Here is a 15,624-nt window from a genome sequence, read left to right as displayed (position 1 = left end):
TGTAGAAATGTGTTTTAAGGGTTATTTTTTCAGTGGATGTTGTCAGCACATGTGTTCTGTGCATCTGGGATGCATTTATTGACAGCCTACCCAACCCACTGAGGAGTTGAAGGAAAAATACATTTTTCACATTTTTCAGATAAAAAAGATGTATGCATGGGTGGGATGGGTGCATACACTAAAATGGCCACTTTTTTTTTCGCGATATTTCCAGCAGAGCAGACCCTCCAATTATTGTTTCTTAGGGTCAAAGTTAACAGAACAAACACAAATAAAAAGTATGGCAGACGATGTCAGGTTCAACCCACTTTTGAAACTTTGGCTCCCGACTACTTTATTATTTATTTGAAGTAATAATAAATAATAATAATAATACATTTTATTTAAAGCGCTTTTCTAAATACTCAAAGACACTTTACAATACATCATAAAAGCAGTAAAAACAACATCAAATGGTAAAAAAAAAAGAAAACACTAAAAACACATTAGACTAAGCTAAACATTAAAAGCAATTTTAAAAAGGTGAGTTTTTGTCAGAGATTTGAAATTTGAGAGGTCGGTGCAGTCGCGGATTTGTGTGGGGAGAGAGTTCCAGAGGGAGGGGGCAGCAACAGAGAAGGCTCTGTCGCCCCAGCTGATGATAAGATGCAAAAAGATGATTCTGAAAAGCATAACATTAATGGATCTATTGAATAGATCCTACATCAAACCAGTAAGAATTTAGGATTCATATCTCCAGTACAGTACACAGCAGCAATCAGGCTAAAAGCACTATCCAACACACAAATCCAACATGTCTTCAAGGCTCCTAAAGGTCCATTGGTGGATCTTCTGCATCCTCCCTTATTCTTCCTCTTCACGGCTTGCTCTCTCTCTGACCAGGGTCTCCACCTCCTTCATGAAGCGCAGACACAGCTCCTCCTGCCAGGGTAGGGCCACACACTGCACCGCTACAGGCAGCCCCTCGCCCCCCTTCACCGCCTGCACAAACTCTCTGTCCCACAGGTCCTGGAAATTCCCTTTGAATTGTTTCAGCAAGATCTTGTCCGCCGGGGTAACGGTGCTGACTGGGACCACGCCCGCGGGGAAACTCAGCAGGTTGAAGAGCAGGGTGCTGCTGAGGGCACAGCTGAGCTTGCCACTGCAGTTGTGGTTGAAGGCCGGACCAATCACAGGGCACAACAGCACGTCAAGGTCACACCTCTTCCACTCGTCAATGGTCTCCTGAATGTATTCCTGAATTGCAGCATCCAGTTTCCACTGCTGTTGAACGGACCTGAATCCACAGAGAATGTCGAGGTTCTTCGCAACGCGGGGAAGCAGAGGTTTCAGGAGAAATGAGAGAATCTTCTTCACTACGTTAGGTAATCTGCACACTTTGACCTGGAATGAAACCGTAGGGTCCAATGGGCTCCGCTCGAAGGCTTGTAGCAAAGTGGAAGCCCCATCTGCAAAAAAGGCTTGAATGATGAGGTCATTCATGGTGTATTCCATCTTCAACGGCTTGAAGGCCACAAATTTTTTGGTTTCCGGCCCGGGTTCTGCTATAACATAGTAGGACTGCTGGATCTGAGATTAGTTTCAGACTAGCGTGTCCCTCTTACAGTGTGGCCAGCACGCTCCAGCAGAGCTTTGGCCTCTCTGACGCCCCGCAGCATGCTGGGAGATGGATGCTGGTAGCCGTCGTTTTCGAAATAGCCGATTCTCAGCGGCTTGGAGCTCTGGTACACCTCTGTGTTAAATGGGATGGGTGGAACAGTAGGGTCAAGCGTAAACATGTGATTGGATAGCAGTGCCTGCATGCAAAGTGCCAGGCTGTCAACATCTCTGGCCAGGGGTCCCACAGTTGCCATTACTGAAATTTGTCCTTTCATGCTGCTGGAGACACCTTTTGCACTCAGTCTATTGCAGGTGGGCTTGAGTCCACAGACCCCTGAAAAGGAGGAGGGTATTTGTATACTGCCCCCGATATCGGTGCCCATGTCCAGCAGAGACCCTCCTCCCTTGATGAGGGCCCCCTCCCCCCCAGAAGAGCCCCCAGGGGTCTTCTTAGGGTTGTGGGGGTTCACACATGTCCCGTAGATGGGGTTGCTGGTCTCATAACTCATGAGGCTTTGAGGCACGTTAGTCTTCACAAAGGGAATCGCTCCTTGTCTCCGCAACACCTCAACGACAACGCTGTCCTCCAGAGCTGGCTGGTTCAATCTGCAGAGCAGCCCACAGGTGGAGTCATAGCCCTTGCATCCTACGTTGTCCTTGATGCTTACAGGAAGACCGTACAGCAGTCCATCTTTATAAGAGTCTATAGATTTCAAGTGGTTCAAACTCTCCATCATAATCTCTGTACAGCAGTTAAGTCTTTTATTGGCTTCTAGTGCCTTTGTCAAATATGAGAAAAACACATCTTCAGGGACCAAGGATCCCTCCTTTAGACTCAGCGTCAGCTGACGTGCAGAAAGTGAGTGAATGAGGGAGACGTCCGCACCAGGATGCGAATCATTGTATTCGTGCACAACTTGTTCCGCCTGCAGAAGATTGGTTTCTCGACGGTGCCTTGCCCTCAGGATCGCGCGATCCGCCCTCGCACGATGGATCCACTTTACGACTAAACCTACCGAACAAGTTCCGCACAGAGTTGAAATAACAACCATCGTCCAATTTGGTTTAAGATCTAAAATATATTGCACTGTACTTTCCATTGTGGCCTAAACAACAAGTATTTAAATACCTAAAAAACACACTCATGTGGGGAACAGTTTAACATTGCAAAACAAACCACTGCTTCTTTCTCTCACTCCTCTTATCTTGTTCGGAATGTCGTAGGCCTATTACCTCTGTAAATCAATGACTAACTAACTAAATATTGTTCAAGTCTCGTAGCCATGGGCGTCACCATAATATAATTGGGGGGGGGACACGTCCCCCCCACCCTTGAAAAAAAGTCATTTCGACCCCCCCACATTTGCCATCAAAAATATTAGTGCATGACTGGTCTACTAGTCCAGCGTTCTTTCCATCGCTTCACAATCAAATCTGTTCCACTTTATCAGTAGGGGGAATACCCATATAAATAGAAATCCACTCGCGTTTTCCTGTTTTTTTTTAACACACAAAGCAGCATCACGCACGCATTCAAAACACGCACCGAAGCCGACCGAAGCAAGCCTATGTTGAGAGTCGGATCAACGACAGCGACACGAGATGGACATAAGGACTTTTTTTTTCAAAGAAGAGGAAAGTAAGTCAGAGTTGCCAAAGTTTTCCATTGAGTGGCCAAACAGCTAAATTGCGTTCTTCCATGGCCAAACACAGCCAGCTTTTCTGATAAGAATGTTAGGACCCTTGAGACATTCTCTGGCATTAGCAATATTCAAAGTCACAAAGATCAAATATTCGTGCCTAATAGCCTACTTTGTTGTATAAAAAACCTAGCCTATATATCATCAAGACATGTAAACGTTTTCAATGGCTGTTAAAATATATATATATTATAATAAATAAAAAATATATAGGCCTATATATATAAATAACATAATAGTAGTCAGTAATTGCAGACCATGCCAGCTCCAAGGAAAATCAATGAAAGAGGGAGATCATTTTAAATCTAAAAACATGGTATAATGCACCAGAATGCGGGAAATTGCATCTACTTTTTTCAATTTTTTTCTGGGGGAGGACCCCCAGACCTCCCGTCTAAATATGTCCCCCCCACTCTCAAAAAGCTGATGACGCCCTTGCTCGTAGCCTTCAGTGTCAGAGTGCAAAACAAAAAATAAGTGATTAAGACATGCACAAAAAAAAAAAACTATCAACAAACCGCTGTAATTGCTGATTTAGTTCGGCAATTAGGCTACATTAGTTAAGCAATTATTTTTTTTACTCAGCACTGCTAGTTACAAATCAAACGGGCTGTTATTGTAACCTCATTGAACTGTCAAATCCGATTTAAAAATACAAAGCACACGTTTTCCTCCAGATACCCACTGAAATCCGACAGCTTTAATCATCCTAACCCACATTCTAGGCATACATTCACCGTGTTGTCCGTCTCTGTGGCGATCCCCCCCTATATTACCCTCTGCCTCCCGTGGTCTGGAGCCACGGACCGCACGGCACGGGGGTATCGCATCCCAGGAGGTTTTCATCACCACTGAAGCTGAGCAATAACAAAGCCTATCCCGTTTCGCACTTGCACTTTCACACATTTCTGCATGGCGCCACCCTGCTAAAACAACACAAGAGAGTTTGCTTTGCCTGCGGATGGTCGACCGACCTACTCCGCTCCACTGCGCATGCGCCGAGTATATCCGAGAGGAAAGAGGAGAGGGGAGACCATTGGATCATTCATCCCACAACACGCTGTAGAGGCAGCGTGAGGCTTAAATGTAAGTTAGAGAGTGTGTCTGCGGAGCCGTGTTTTGTTGCAAATACGCAGGATGATGTTTGAAATGAAAATCTAGTCCGTTAAACCGATCGGGCTGCGCGAAGGCTGCCGAGATCGGCGGAGTGATGGGATCTGAGATCTCACGTCAGTCTCTCGCAGCGGCTGCAACTAGGAAAAGCCGATGCAATGCAGGCCCTTTGTCTTAAACAGAAAGAATGAACGAAACGGAAGACGTGGAATGAAACCAGACACTTGTGTGGTTGTGATTGTAATACAGACTAGATCAGTGTGTGTGGTCTACCCCCGCGTCAGTATGTTGCACCACCATCATCATCATCATCATAATCACCATCATTGCCCTCCTCGTTTCTCTGTCTGTATCAGCTGGATGCCTGTCCTAGTGTTGAAGAGAGGACAGCAGTTGTTCCTGATGAATGGTGATATCTTCTGCAGATGGTGAATGTGTGCTTGCACACACATTGGTGAAATGTAGCAGTGGGTGGGCTGGGTTCTGTGTAGTATGTGTGTGTTCATTAGGCCTACTACTACGATATTGAGAGTTGAACCCAAAACACTCTACAATTTAATCAGGGTCTCCATCCCACCACCCTTCCCACCTATCATGCATGCGTTTGTGATAAAACAATAACCACACCCACAATAACCCCGTTGAAATATCTGTTTTTTGTTGTATCTGCCTGTTAACGTGTTGGTGTGTAAACAGAAGTCTATTACCACTCTGTAAATGACTGTGCTGTGTGAGTGTACCACCGATTTCTTCAAACTCTGTGGTTCCAGTGAGTGAACATGACAGCCTTGCGTCAGAGGAAGGGCAGCAGGGGCAAGGAGCTCCCGCTGGCGACGGACATCCAGAAACCGCTGAAGACCAACTGTTGTCCAGACCATCACGCAGAGAGCAGACTGCACGGTGAGTGAGCCATCTTTCTCCACTAAGCAGTGGCCGTGACCTTAAGCCCTGCTTAGTGTGCGGTGCTATTCAGAGGAACTGTAAAGGAAACGTTAGAGGATTGTATCTGTCTGTGATGGTGAATGTCGTCAGGGCTTGAAAAATGTATTATATTATATTGTTGTAGTAGATTTATTAGCCCAGATCAGTACTTTATTGGTAAAAAATTGTATTTCATAGTCTCATTTGTATTATATATTTATTGTATGTTGTATAAACAAAACAATACCAGTAAGATTTTACTCTAGAAAATACATTACCCAACAGTATCAACAATTAAGATGAACTTGTAAATAAAGATCTCTTTAAAAATACCTATACTATGATATTATAATATAAATGTAACAGTAGCAGAACAGCATGTACTTGGATTGTAGAAGGCCTTATATTCTAGAAGGAGCTGAAGATGTTGCACAATGTGTGAGTGAAGTTGCGTAAAAGTGTCCACCTGCACTCTTGTGGTGAGCAGAAGTTTGTACTTCGACTGAAAAGCACATTGATAAAACTCCTACGTACCCATCATACTCTAAGTCTGATGGGTACTTTAAGTCCAGTGCAAATCAGCCCCATGTGTGATTCAAGGATGTTTTTCTTGGTTTTCCCCAAGTAACTTCTCACCTTTATTATATTTTCTGTTTTTCTAGCCAGCTATGGGTGTAGTATTGTTTTGACAGCATTTGTTCACGGGCAATATTGAACGTACACATTGTACACTTACTTTGAAGCGATTATTCAATTCATGAAGCCTGTTGTAAAGAATTCACCTTTGGTTCCAAGGGAAACGGACAGTATATTCATCTGAATTGTTCTCAGCCTAAACCCTAGATGGTGCTCGGGATAGCAATATAACTTGGATGCTTGAAAGGGAAGAATAAACAAGAAGACTAAAATATAGTATATGCATTATAACGTATGGTAGCTTTATCAATTGTATCTCTTATGATGTATACAATATAGCTGTAACAATATATACAATAGCTGTTACGATATATATATATATATATATATATATATATATATATATATATATATATATATATATATATATATATGTGTGTGTGTTAGCTCTTATGATATAAACAACAGCTTTTAAATTCATGAAGCCTGTTGTAAAGAATTCACCTTTGGTTCCAAGGGAAACGGACAGTATATTCATCTGAATTGTTCTCAGCCTAAACCCTAGATGGTTCTTGGGATAGCAATATACCTTGGATGCTTGAAAGGGAAGAATAAACAACAAGAATAAAATATAGCATATGAATTATAACTTATGGTAGCTATATCAATTGTATCTCTTATGTAACAGCTTTTATGATATATATGATAGCCGTTATGATATACAGTACATGACCTATGATATATACATGATATGATATATAGCCCTTATGATATAAACAACAGCTTTTCTGATATATATGATAGCCGTTATGATATACAGTACATGACCTAAACCTTGTATCCTTGCAGGTGATTGGTCATGGGGGGCCATAGTGTGGACTTCTATTGGCTGGTCAGTGTCCGTGGGGATGGGCCTGCTGTGCTGCATCTACGTGGCCACGCTGCACGAGAATGACCTGTGGTTCTCAAACATCAAGGTGTGTATATATGTGTGTGGGTGTGCCTATGTGTATCGGAGTGTGTTTGTGTGTGTGTGTGTATGTGGCTGTGTAGGAGTATGTGTGTCTGTGTAGTGAAGTGCAGGTGTCGGTCTGCGTGCGAGTGTGTGTGTAGTATGTGTGTATATGTATGTGTGGGATATCAAAATCTTTAATGTGATGCAAACATTGTTAGTTTGTAGGTTGGAATAAAGCCAGGAGTTTGGCAGATCTTCAGTGCTTGTACTGAGTTTTTGAATCTAAGTAGTGATTATTGATTCCTCAGTCTCATAAACCAGACTTCAGAATCATATCTAAAGTCTGATTGCAGACAAGCTCAAATCTGGGTGAGTGGGACGAAATCCTGTTGCTGGATGCAGAGTTCCCATGTTGCTGGATGCGGAGAACTGTAAGAACTTGGCAAGCACAAAATTGGCCGGCGATTGTACATTGTAAGAAAGTGACGTTAAATGTTTCAAATCAACATTTTGGCAACTGTAGAAACACATATGTGTACAGTTACACTGAGCTACTTAAATAGGAAGCAGTTTAATCTTAGCTATATACGGGCCCTGATGCATCTGCACACCCTGTCAACATCCTGTCAACAGACCTGTTTGTTTGTGGCCACTTTGTTTCACCATTAGATGGAGGTTAAGTAATACAACAAAACACATACAACGATCAACTGAATACAACTGAACAGTTAGTTCATGAGATAAAACCGCCTGCTGTGCTTTCTGCCAAAGGGTAGTGATACACAGCCTCCCAGACTTGGATGTGTGCTTTGTTTTTTCCTTCGGATTTCACAGAGGACAAAGCCAAAAACAAGGGAAATAGTGTGTTGGGTTTCTTATCAAAGAAATTGTCTGCATGCCTGTTGGACTGATTGAGATAACACAGTCAGAGATATCCTGATGGGGAAAGGATCTTTCCAATGGCTACAACATGAATGGCTTCCATCAATCCTTGGGACATTTTGTACCATTGTTCTGTTCTTGATATGGATATGGATTCAAAGTATATCGTACTGCAGGGAGCAATACAACCTCAAATACGTGAATACATTTCCTAGAAAGGCCTGAGAAACATATTAGACTTGTGAAATTTCATACTTATATATACTTTCATTCAGAAACTCGTTTTTACAATAATTACTTTTGACAGGCTTTATTAAAGCTGTCGATAACTTCATAATGTGCAATTTTCTGTAGTTCATTTCAGTCTGCAATGATACAGAACACGGCGCCCCTGCCAGATGGCATGATCCCTCTCGGCAAACTGGTGCCAGTGTGCTAGCGACAGTTAAAACAAAAGCTAATTTCGAGTGAGTCAATGCATATCACTGCAAAGCAAAGCACCTCATTTGGAGCATGAAAATTCTAGGAAAAGAACATGGAGTTACTTGAAACTAACGGTTGCCATGTCAACAGCCAACATGGCAACAACAGCGCTCCACGTTACATTGGGGTACGATAGCAGCCATGTGTTTTCTTAGGATGTAGTTGATCGAGCACAGTGGATAGAGTGTCCTGTGTCGCCATATTATTTCATACAAGGACCAGAGTGGACAGGGCAGACATGACAGGAGAAGTAAACAAGGAACCCAATCAGCACAGGAACCCTTGAGGAGTGTATCTCACATGCCTGTAGTAAATTCACTGCCTTGGCTGCTTCATCTGCCTATATTAATATGCAATTTGGCGTCATCTGATGCACAGTCCATCTGTGCCAGAGGGGGATGGGGGTGCGTGGTGGAAATAAAAATGCCAGGATGACTTATAGTGAGACACAAAGCTGCTCAACACCTAGTGAGTGAATGGGATCACAGCTTGACATCTCATGTTGCCTTCTATTTGTGTGCGTGCATACATGTGTGTCAGTTTGTGTGTGTGTGTGTGTGTGTGCGTGTAGGTGTGTGTTTGCCAGTAGACGTTGACGAGGCCAACAGATGTTCTCATTTATGGGCCACTTTACAAGTATGGTGAACATTTCTCTCCGAATTCCCAGTTGAAAAAAGGCCCATGAACACAGAGTCTGGGGAGCTTACATCATTTAGCATTTTTCTGTGTGTGCGTGTGTGTTAGCTGGAAAAGAGAGTTAAAGATAGACAGGACAGTGTTTAACTAATAAATAAGTTACTACTGGGCTGGTTGGGTATGCCGTTGAATAAAAAAGACTTTGGTTCAGCAAAAGCACACACACAGACACCCACACACATTCAAACTTTGCCTTTTTACAATGAACTCCTCGCCCTACTTTTTGAGTTGGGCTGACCCTCCCTTGAACTCGTCCACTTCTTCTTTCTCTGTAGACGCTTTGAGATGATGCATGATGTATTTCTTTTTTCTTGTCCAGTTCCTCTTTCGGTTTTTCCTATTTTTTCCTTCAGTGCACTTCTCTTTTGTTTTTGCCATTGTCGACCTGGCCTGTCATGGTGAGGAAGAGTTCCTTAACCTCATCCTTGCGAGATGTCTCTCTCTTTGAGAAGCGGTGTAGTGCTCAGAAGGAAGGGAGGAGAGAGTGAGAGGGGCCTTTGAGGAGTCCCAATGTGATCCATTGCTGTTTCCTCTCCGAGGTGTCTGTGGGTTCTGTGGTTCTGTGGTTCTGTGGTCAACTGCCTTTTTTTTTTTACGAATTTCAGACCACCAATACTTCAGTCCACCTCTCTCTCTCTCTCTCTCTCAGACATAGGGACATCCTCCCCACCCTGTGTCTTCTGTTTGTAGTTAGTTTTATAGGGAGACAGCCCGGGGTCACAGGCTCAACTGTCTCTCCGAATACATCTGCGATGAGGTCACAGCCTACGCCAGTCGCGCCACCCGACTGTTGTTTTGGACGCCATGTGCTCTCAAACCCAATGAAGTGAGAGAGAGAGAGAGAGGAGGAGAAAGGGAGAGAGAGAGAGAGAGAGAGAGAGAGAGAGAGAGAGAGAGAAAACGCAGCGTCACAGCCATAAACTCTCTTAAGAATGCTCCCAGCATTTTCCCCTCAATGTTCCAACCTTTCAACCCGCCCCCCCGTCTCTCTCTCTCTTTCTCCACCTCCCATCTTTCTTTTCCTTCTGTCTGTGTGTATGTGTTTGTGTGTTTGTGTCTGTGTGTGTGTGTGTGTGTGTGTGTGTGTGTGTGTGTGTGTGTGTGTGTCTGCGTGTGTGTGTATGTGTCTGTGTGTGTGTGTGTGTGTTGCTCAACAGGAAAGGTCACCAGTTGTCTATTGACTCACTCCCTCACTCCCACATTTCATCCTCCTCTTTTTATCCTGTCCTCTTCTGGCTTGCTGGCTGGCTGGCTGGCTGTAGCGATCCACATCCTTATCCTTCTGTCCACAGACCCCAGCTGTGCTCCCCGCCCCCCCACCCCCTCACCCCACCCCACCTCCTCCCTGCACCTCTCAGTCGGTAGCATGTCGTGAAGGCCGTGCACAGCGCAGTTCGGTCATTGCCTGTTCCACCGCTCTGCTCTGTTGTTGTGGAGGACGGGGGGGGTGCACCCTGGGCTCAGGGATTCTGAAGGAAACGGATGAAGGATTTAGGATCGAAGATGCAACGGGGTCGGCGATGCGGCACAACGCTCCTGAACTTCTAATCATGGGATCAGACAGAGAGAGAGAGAGAGAGAGAGGGAGGTGAATGGAATGGATCCGCAAGACAGCGACGGAAGGAAACTGCTGGCAACCGACCGAGAGTGAAGAGTCGCACTGTTTTTTGTCAGAAGTCGAAAGTTTTTGTCAGAAGCCCGGCCAGAACAATGTGCAATGAGGCAAGCTTTTTTTAATGAAGCATATTGTGGACCTTGGTTTGGAGGACATTTTTATGTCTTATCAGAGGTTTTCTGGTGAACAGCCAACACTCCTTTTGGCTCTGGCACACGCCGAAGGAAGAGTGAGGAGGTAACCCGCTTCTGTTTTGTCCTCGGAGAGAGCTTCACTTTCGGTTTTGGCACGGAGCACAGAGTCATTTAAAATGGCTTGCTGATTCATTTGGACTGACTTCAGGACCAGAATATACAGCGGGGGGGGGGCGAGGGGGGGTGGGGGGGGGGGTGGGGGGGGGAACCTAAACAAGAACGGCCTAACACTCCAGAGTTCAGTGCTGGGGGGGGAATGAGTTTGGAACGTACCATATCACATTTCACTTGATGAAGCTCCTGGGATGGGGGGCTGTTGATTTTTTCCCCATGGGGCTTCGTAAGAGAGCTAAGCCACAGCGGCAGCCACAGACACACCAGGGCGCTCCGGTGAGCGAGCACACCGGTGGGCGCCCTTCACATGCAAGCGGGGCCACGGCGGCGGCGGCGGCGGCGGGGGCGGCGGCGGGGGCGGCGGCGGGGGCGAAGGACGGCGGGCCGGCGAGGACGGGGTCAAGCGTTGTGCAGCAGAGAGGCACACGCGTGTTCCCTCCACCGGGGGGAGCCGGAGATAGTCCCGGGCTTGGCTCCGGCTCAGCCGTTCCATCCAGGTGGCCATGCCGACTGCGCTCTGTTTCCATGGCAGCGGGGCTCATGCTTGCCGCTGCGTTGGCATTGGCTCAGGCCTGGTGCGTTAACTCCATCCATGAGAACCTGCTGTGGTTCTCCAAATTAATGGTAGGAGCCTTGGTTGGGGTGTTGGTTTGACTTGCACTTCTTCTGTGATATGAAAGTGAATTATGGATGCGCATGGGTATTGACTCATTTCTTTCAAGGGCATAGGAATACCATCATGTATCTACCGTTCCACACATTATGGCTAACTACTGAAGTGCTATGCAGGAGATATTGATGCAGGGAACCGTGGGACTGGACATTCAATATTTCTGTTTCTGCTATAAGATGTGGGCAAATTGAATCATGAAGTTGAGCACCATATTTCAAATACACAGACATTACCCAATAACTTTAAGGGTAACTCATTTTTTGGAAAAAATTGATATAAAAAATTGTATAATTATGATTTTTACCACATGATGTTGTTTATGTTCAGTACATTTGTCTATGACACTTTTGGGTAAAACACCAAAAAATGCATGGCCAACAGGCTCACCTGGAGGCAAAATTAAGATTATTCTAACACACACACACACACACACTTAAACACACAAACATAATTTCAGCAAACGCATGCTTAACTGTTTAGGATTTTGGTGCTGCTAGGCTGCTAGGTATTTATGTTTAAAGTCTGGCCAAGCTATCTGCTTTCCATATGAATAGGCTCCTGCATGTTTCATTCTAAGTGAAGTTCCTGTTATTTATTTCTTGGCCTATACCAACTCTTTTCATGTTTTTGTTCTCTCCTCCTCTCAGGAAGTCGAGCGTGAGATCTCCTTCCGGACAGAGTGTGGACTGTACTACTCCTACTACAAGCAGATGTTGCAAGCGCCGTCCATAGGACAAGGTATGCTGAGCTGGTCGACACTCTCAACCATGGACAACCTGGCCTGCTTCCTGGAAGCAAATTATTAATTATCCAACGCTGCTTTGAAACCATTCCCCCATGAAGAGGAAAAAAAAAAAAGTAGCAGAAAAGAACAAGACCTAACAACTCCACTGTGACTTTCTAATTATGTGTAATGTTCTGTAACCATTCCAGATAATGCTAAGTCCTATCACAGGCCTACTTTTCCACATAGATGAAGTCACTCCAGGGAGAGACAGCATGCAAATGGTTTGGCCTCTCATCTAGTTTGTCTCGCTCTCCTTTACTCTCACTCTCTCACTCTCTCCATTTCCTTTCCATCCTCTCTCAATTCTGTATCTTTCCATGTCCATTTTTTTTTCTTCTGTGTTTGCCGCTACACTTTTCAAGCGGTGAGTGGAAAAACAGTTTGTTACACGCGCAGCCATGGAAACCAACATACCTTGGTTTGAGAAAGAATCGGAAAGAAGGATGACGAAAACAGGGAGGAAATTTCTGGCCAAACGAATCAAGTGATGAATCAAGTCTTTTACGCCAAGATCTCAGTGGATCCTATTTCAAACCGTGGGCTTACTAAAGAAAACGCCCGGGGCCCGTTCCCGGGGCCGTAGATATTGAGCTTGAGATGTGCCACTGTGTGAAGTACTCCGTAGCCTAGCCTGGAGCCTCAAGCATAACCCCCCAGCTTTTCTTTTCTGCAGAAATTGTAGCTACCATGGCATTGTGATGATGCTGTTGAAAATGACTGATATTTGTATGCCTCACATTTAGTGGTGGACTTCTCAAATAATGGAGCGCTTCTCAAAATAACTCCCCATTGTTATCCCTTTGATGATCACATCAAAACACATGGCATTTTTATCGCATGGTACCGCATATCAACAATCTCATCAGCTTGAAATCGTAACAGTATTCATATTTGCCGTGACAACTTGAGTAAAGTCAATGGAAACAAGCGCCCTTGAATTGTAAATAACTTCTGATCTCCTTTAGGTTAATTGTTTTTGCGTTGAATCCCAGAAAAAGATGAAGAAATATTTTATTTATGTATAACTATAATTAATTTTTTCATGTGCTCTTCAACAGACTTGCCTCCAGTATTCATGATTGCCTTTTATTAAAAACTCATTACGAATCAACTTTTGTATTTGACATTTTAAAGTAACTTGCTCTTATTTAATTTTGGTTTCTGATTAGCTTTTTTTCCACCTACCATTAGCGCCTTTATGGTATAGCACTCCTGACCGTTTCTGGAAGGAGAGATCATTCTCTTTAACAAGGTTTCTTCCCTCTGGTTTTGAGGAGTTTTCCATTACCTTTAAACGGATTAGGGTTAGGTGTTATTACAGGTCTTATCATGTGTGCCTTTGAAGCCCTGTGAGACTGAAACAGAGATTAAAGTCTATACCAATAGAATGTACTGTATTTGACTAGACTTAACCCTTCTCTCCATGTGTATCTGTGTGTGTTTGCGTGTGTGCGGGTGTGTCTGTTTTCACAGGGCTCTGGGATCTGGTCCATGACAACATGACAGAGTCCAAGAGGACCATCAACCTTCTGGAGAGGATGAACATCTACCAGGAGGTTTTCCTCAGTGTGCTCTACAGAGTGCTGCCGATTAAGGTAACACATGGGATGCTAATGCTATGATATAAGCTACAATACCCAAGAAAAAACAAAAACACTTTGCCTCCTATAAACTATTATAAACAATCAATACTATACTACAATGCATTACTACTTAAAAACTGCTAAAATGTACAATACACAATAAAAAAAAAAGTAAAAAGAAAACTACAACACATAATACAACTCTACAAACCAACATTAATACACGTAGTCCTACAACATACAAATTCAACTTCAATACTATACTACAATTACAACTCTGACAATATAAATAATGAATACATAATGGTTTCGATAATTAGTTGTGCTAGAATTGACGTCAGTAGTGGGACTTGCAGGCCTATGAGCGTCAATTAAAATAATTATGAATAATTAATATTGATTGGGGCAGTAGGCAGTGATATAATTGGTGGGAGGAAAAAATCTCCATCAGTGTTCAGTTGACAACGAAAGAGTGCTCATCATCAGCGTTAAAACCGGGCACTAAGGCGACTTTAATAGGATGGAATAACAATATAAGAATGGAATAACAATGGAAAAAACAAAAACAAGCCAGTGGCTTCTTTGACACGGTGACATTTTCGCCGCTCAATCAAATGACCGACTGATACTTAGAGCAGACTGAGATTCCGAGAGGCTCGACAAGTGTGTGTCTGTCAGTGGAAATGCCAGCATGAAGTGAACTCCTTGCAAATGTCATGGGCAGCAGTGGCAGGGGGTCGGTCCTTCTCATTTCGGTTTCATTCACTGCCCAAGGGGGAATGCGAGTGTGTGTGGGGAGCTTTTGCGACGGGGGGGGGGGGTGTTATGTGAAATCACTAGCGTTGTGTTAACACAACAGCTCTAGTCATTTACTCAATGTGTTTAAATGATCAGTCTGTCTGGGTATGAATTTTATGCACAGGGACAATCAGACTCTGAATTAATTCCACTGTGGGTTTTGTGTGTGCGCGTGTGTGTCTGCGTGCGTGTGTTGGTGTTGGTGTATGTGTATATGTGTGTGTGTGTGTGTGTGTGTGTGTGTGTCTTCCAGGCGTACTTGGAACCTATCTATTTCTACATCTACACAGTGTTCTCACTCCAAGCCGTGTATGTGATCGCTCTCTATCTGACTGCCTGGCTGCTGTCCGGCACCTGGCTGGCTGGCGTCCTGGCCGGGGTGTGGTACATTCTCAACAGGTGGGGGGCCAGCTGGCTGGATGTTATTAAACAGAAATAGTCATCATCTAAATAGCATACCAACTGTAAATTGTTATGTTTAAAAAAATACAAAATCATCTGCAAAAATAGCCACCCTGCTCTTTCATCATTCTATTTTATTTGACGGAAGGAATAGAGAATGAAAATACAAATAATTATACAGTGACGAGAAAATGATATAGTAGTGACATGAAAATCGCCACACAGACCCAAAACATATTTTAGTCAGTTTGTGATTTGTTGAGATGGTAAATCAATAATTTGTTTTTGCCCGACCCCACTCCCCCCCCCATCCAGGGTGGACACCACACGGGTAGAGTTCACCATCTCCCTCAGAGAGAACTGGTCCATGCCGTTCCTAGCCCTGCAGGTAGCTGCCATCACGTGCTACCTTAGGCCACAGCTCTCCGCACTGCTGAAGGTATGCACGCCATCTGTGTCTCCAACACCCTCTC

General features: G+C 44.2%; 1 protein-coding gene and 1 pseudogene across 2 annotated transcripts in view; one reads left to right on the top strand and one right to left on the bottom strand.

Moving 5' to 3' along the window:
- Window positions 1-843: 843 nt before the first annotated feature.
- On the bottom strand, window positions 844-4,129 carry LOC311356550 (vitamin D3 hydroxylase-associated protein pseudogene; annotated as a pseudogene). The gene is made up of 3 exons: window positions 4,076-4,129; window positions 1,605-2,705; window positions 844-1,518 (listed from the first exon to the last, which is right to left on the bottom strand). The product of its transcript is annotated as a vitamin D3 hydroxylase-associated protein pseudogene (transcript).
- The window catches only part of dpy19l3 (dpy-19 like C-mannosyltransferase 3), a 28,160-nt gene continuing 15,739 nt past the window's right edge, over window positions 3,204-15,624 (top strand). Inside the window, exons 1-7 of the mRNA XM_084476343.1 lie at window positions 3,204-3,238; window positions 5,183-5,312; window positions 6,819-6,946; window positions 12,229-12,319; window positions 13,842-13,963; window positions 15,003-15,148; window positions 15,467-15,590. Of these exons, the coding sequence (XP_084332469.1) occupies window positions 5,192-5,312; window positions 6,819-6,946; window positions 12,229-12,319; window positions 13,842-13,963; window positions 15,003-15,148; window positions 15,467-15,590 (732 nt within the window). The 5' untranslated portion in view covers window positions 3,204-3,238; window positions 5,183-5,191. The remainder of the gene's footprint in view (window positions 3,239-5,182; window positions 5,313-6,818; window positions 6,947-12,228; window positions 12,320-13,841; window positions 13,964-15,002; window positions 15,149-15,466; window positions 15,591-15,624) is intronic.

This window comes from Micromesistius poutassou (assembly GCF_964030765.1).
Source record: "Micromesistius poutassou genome assembly, chromosome: 12".
NCBI classification, from domain to species: domain Eukaryota; kingdom Metazoa; phylum Chordata; class Actinopteri; order Gadiformes; family Gadidae; genus Micromesistius; species Micromesistius poutassou.
The sequence above is the reverse complement of the archived record's forward strand: the minus strand, read 5'-3'. Positions and strand labels throughout refer to the sequence as shown.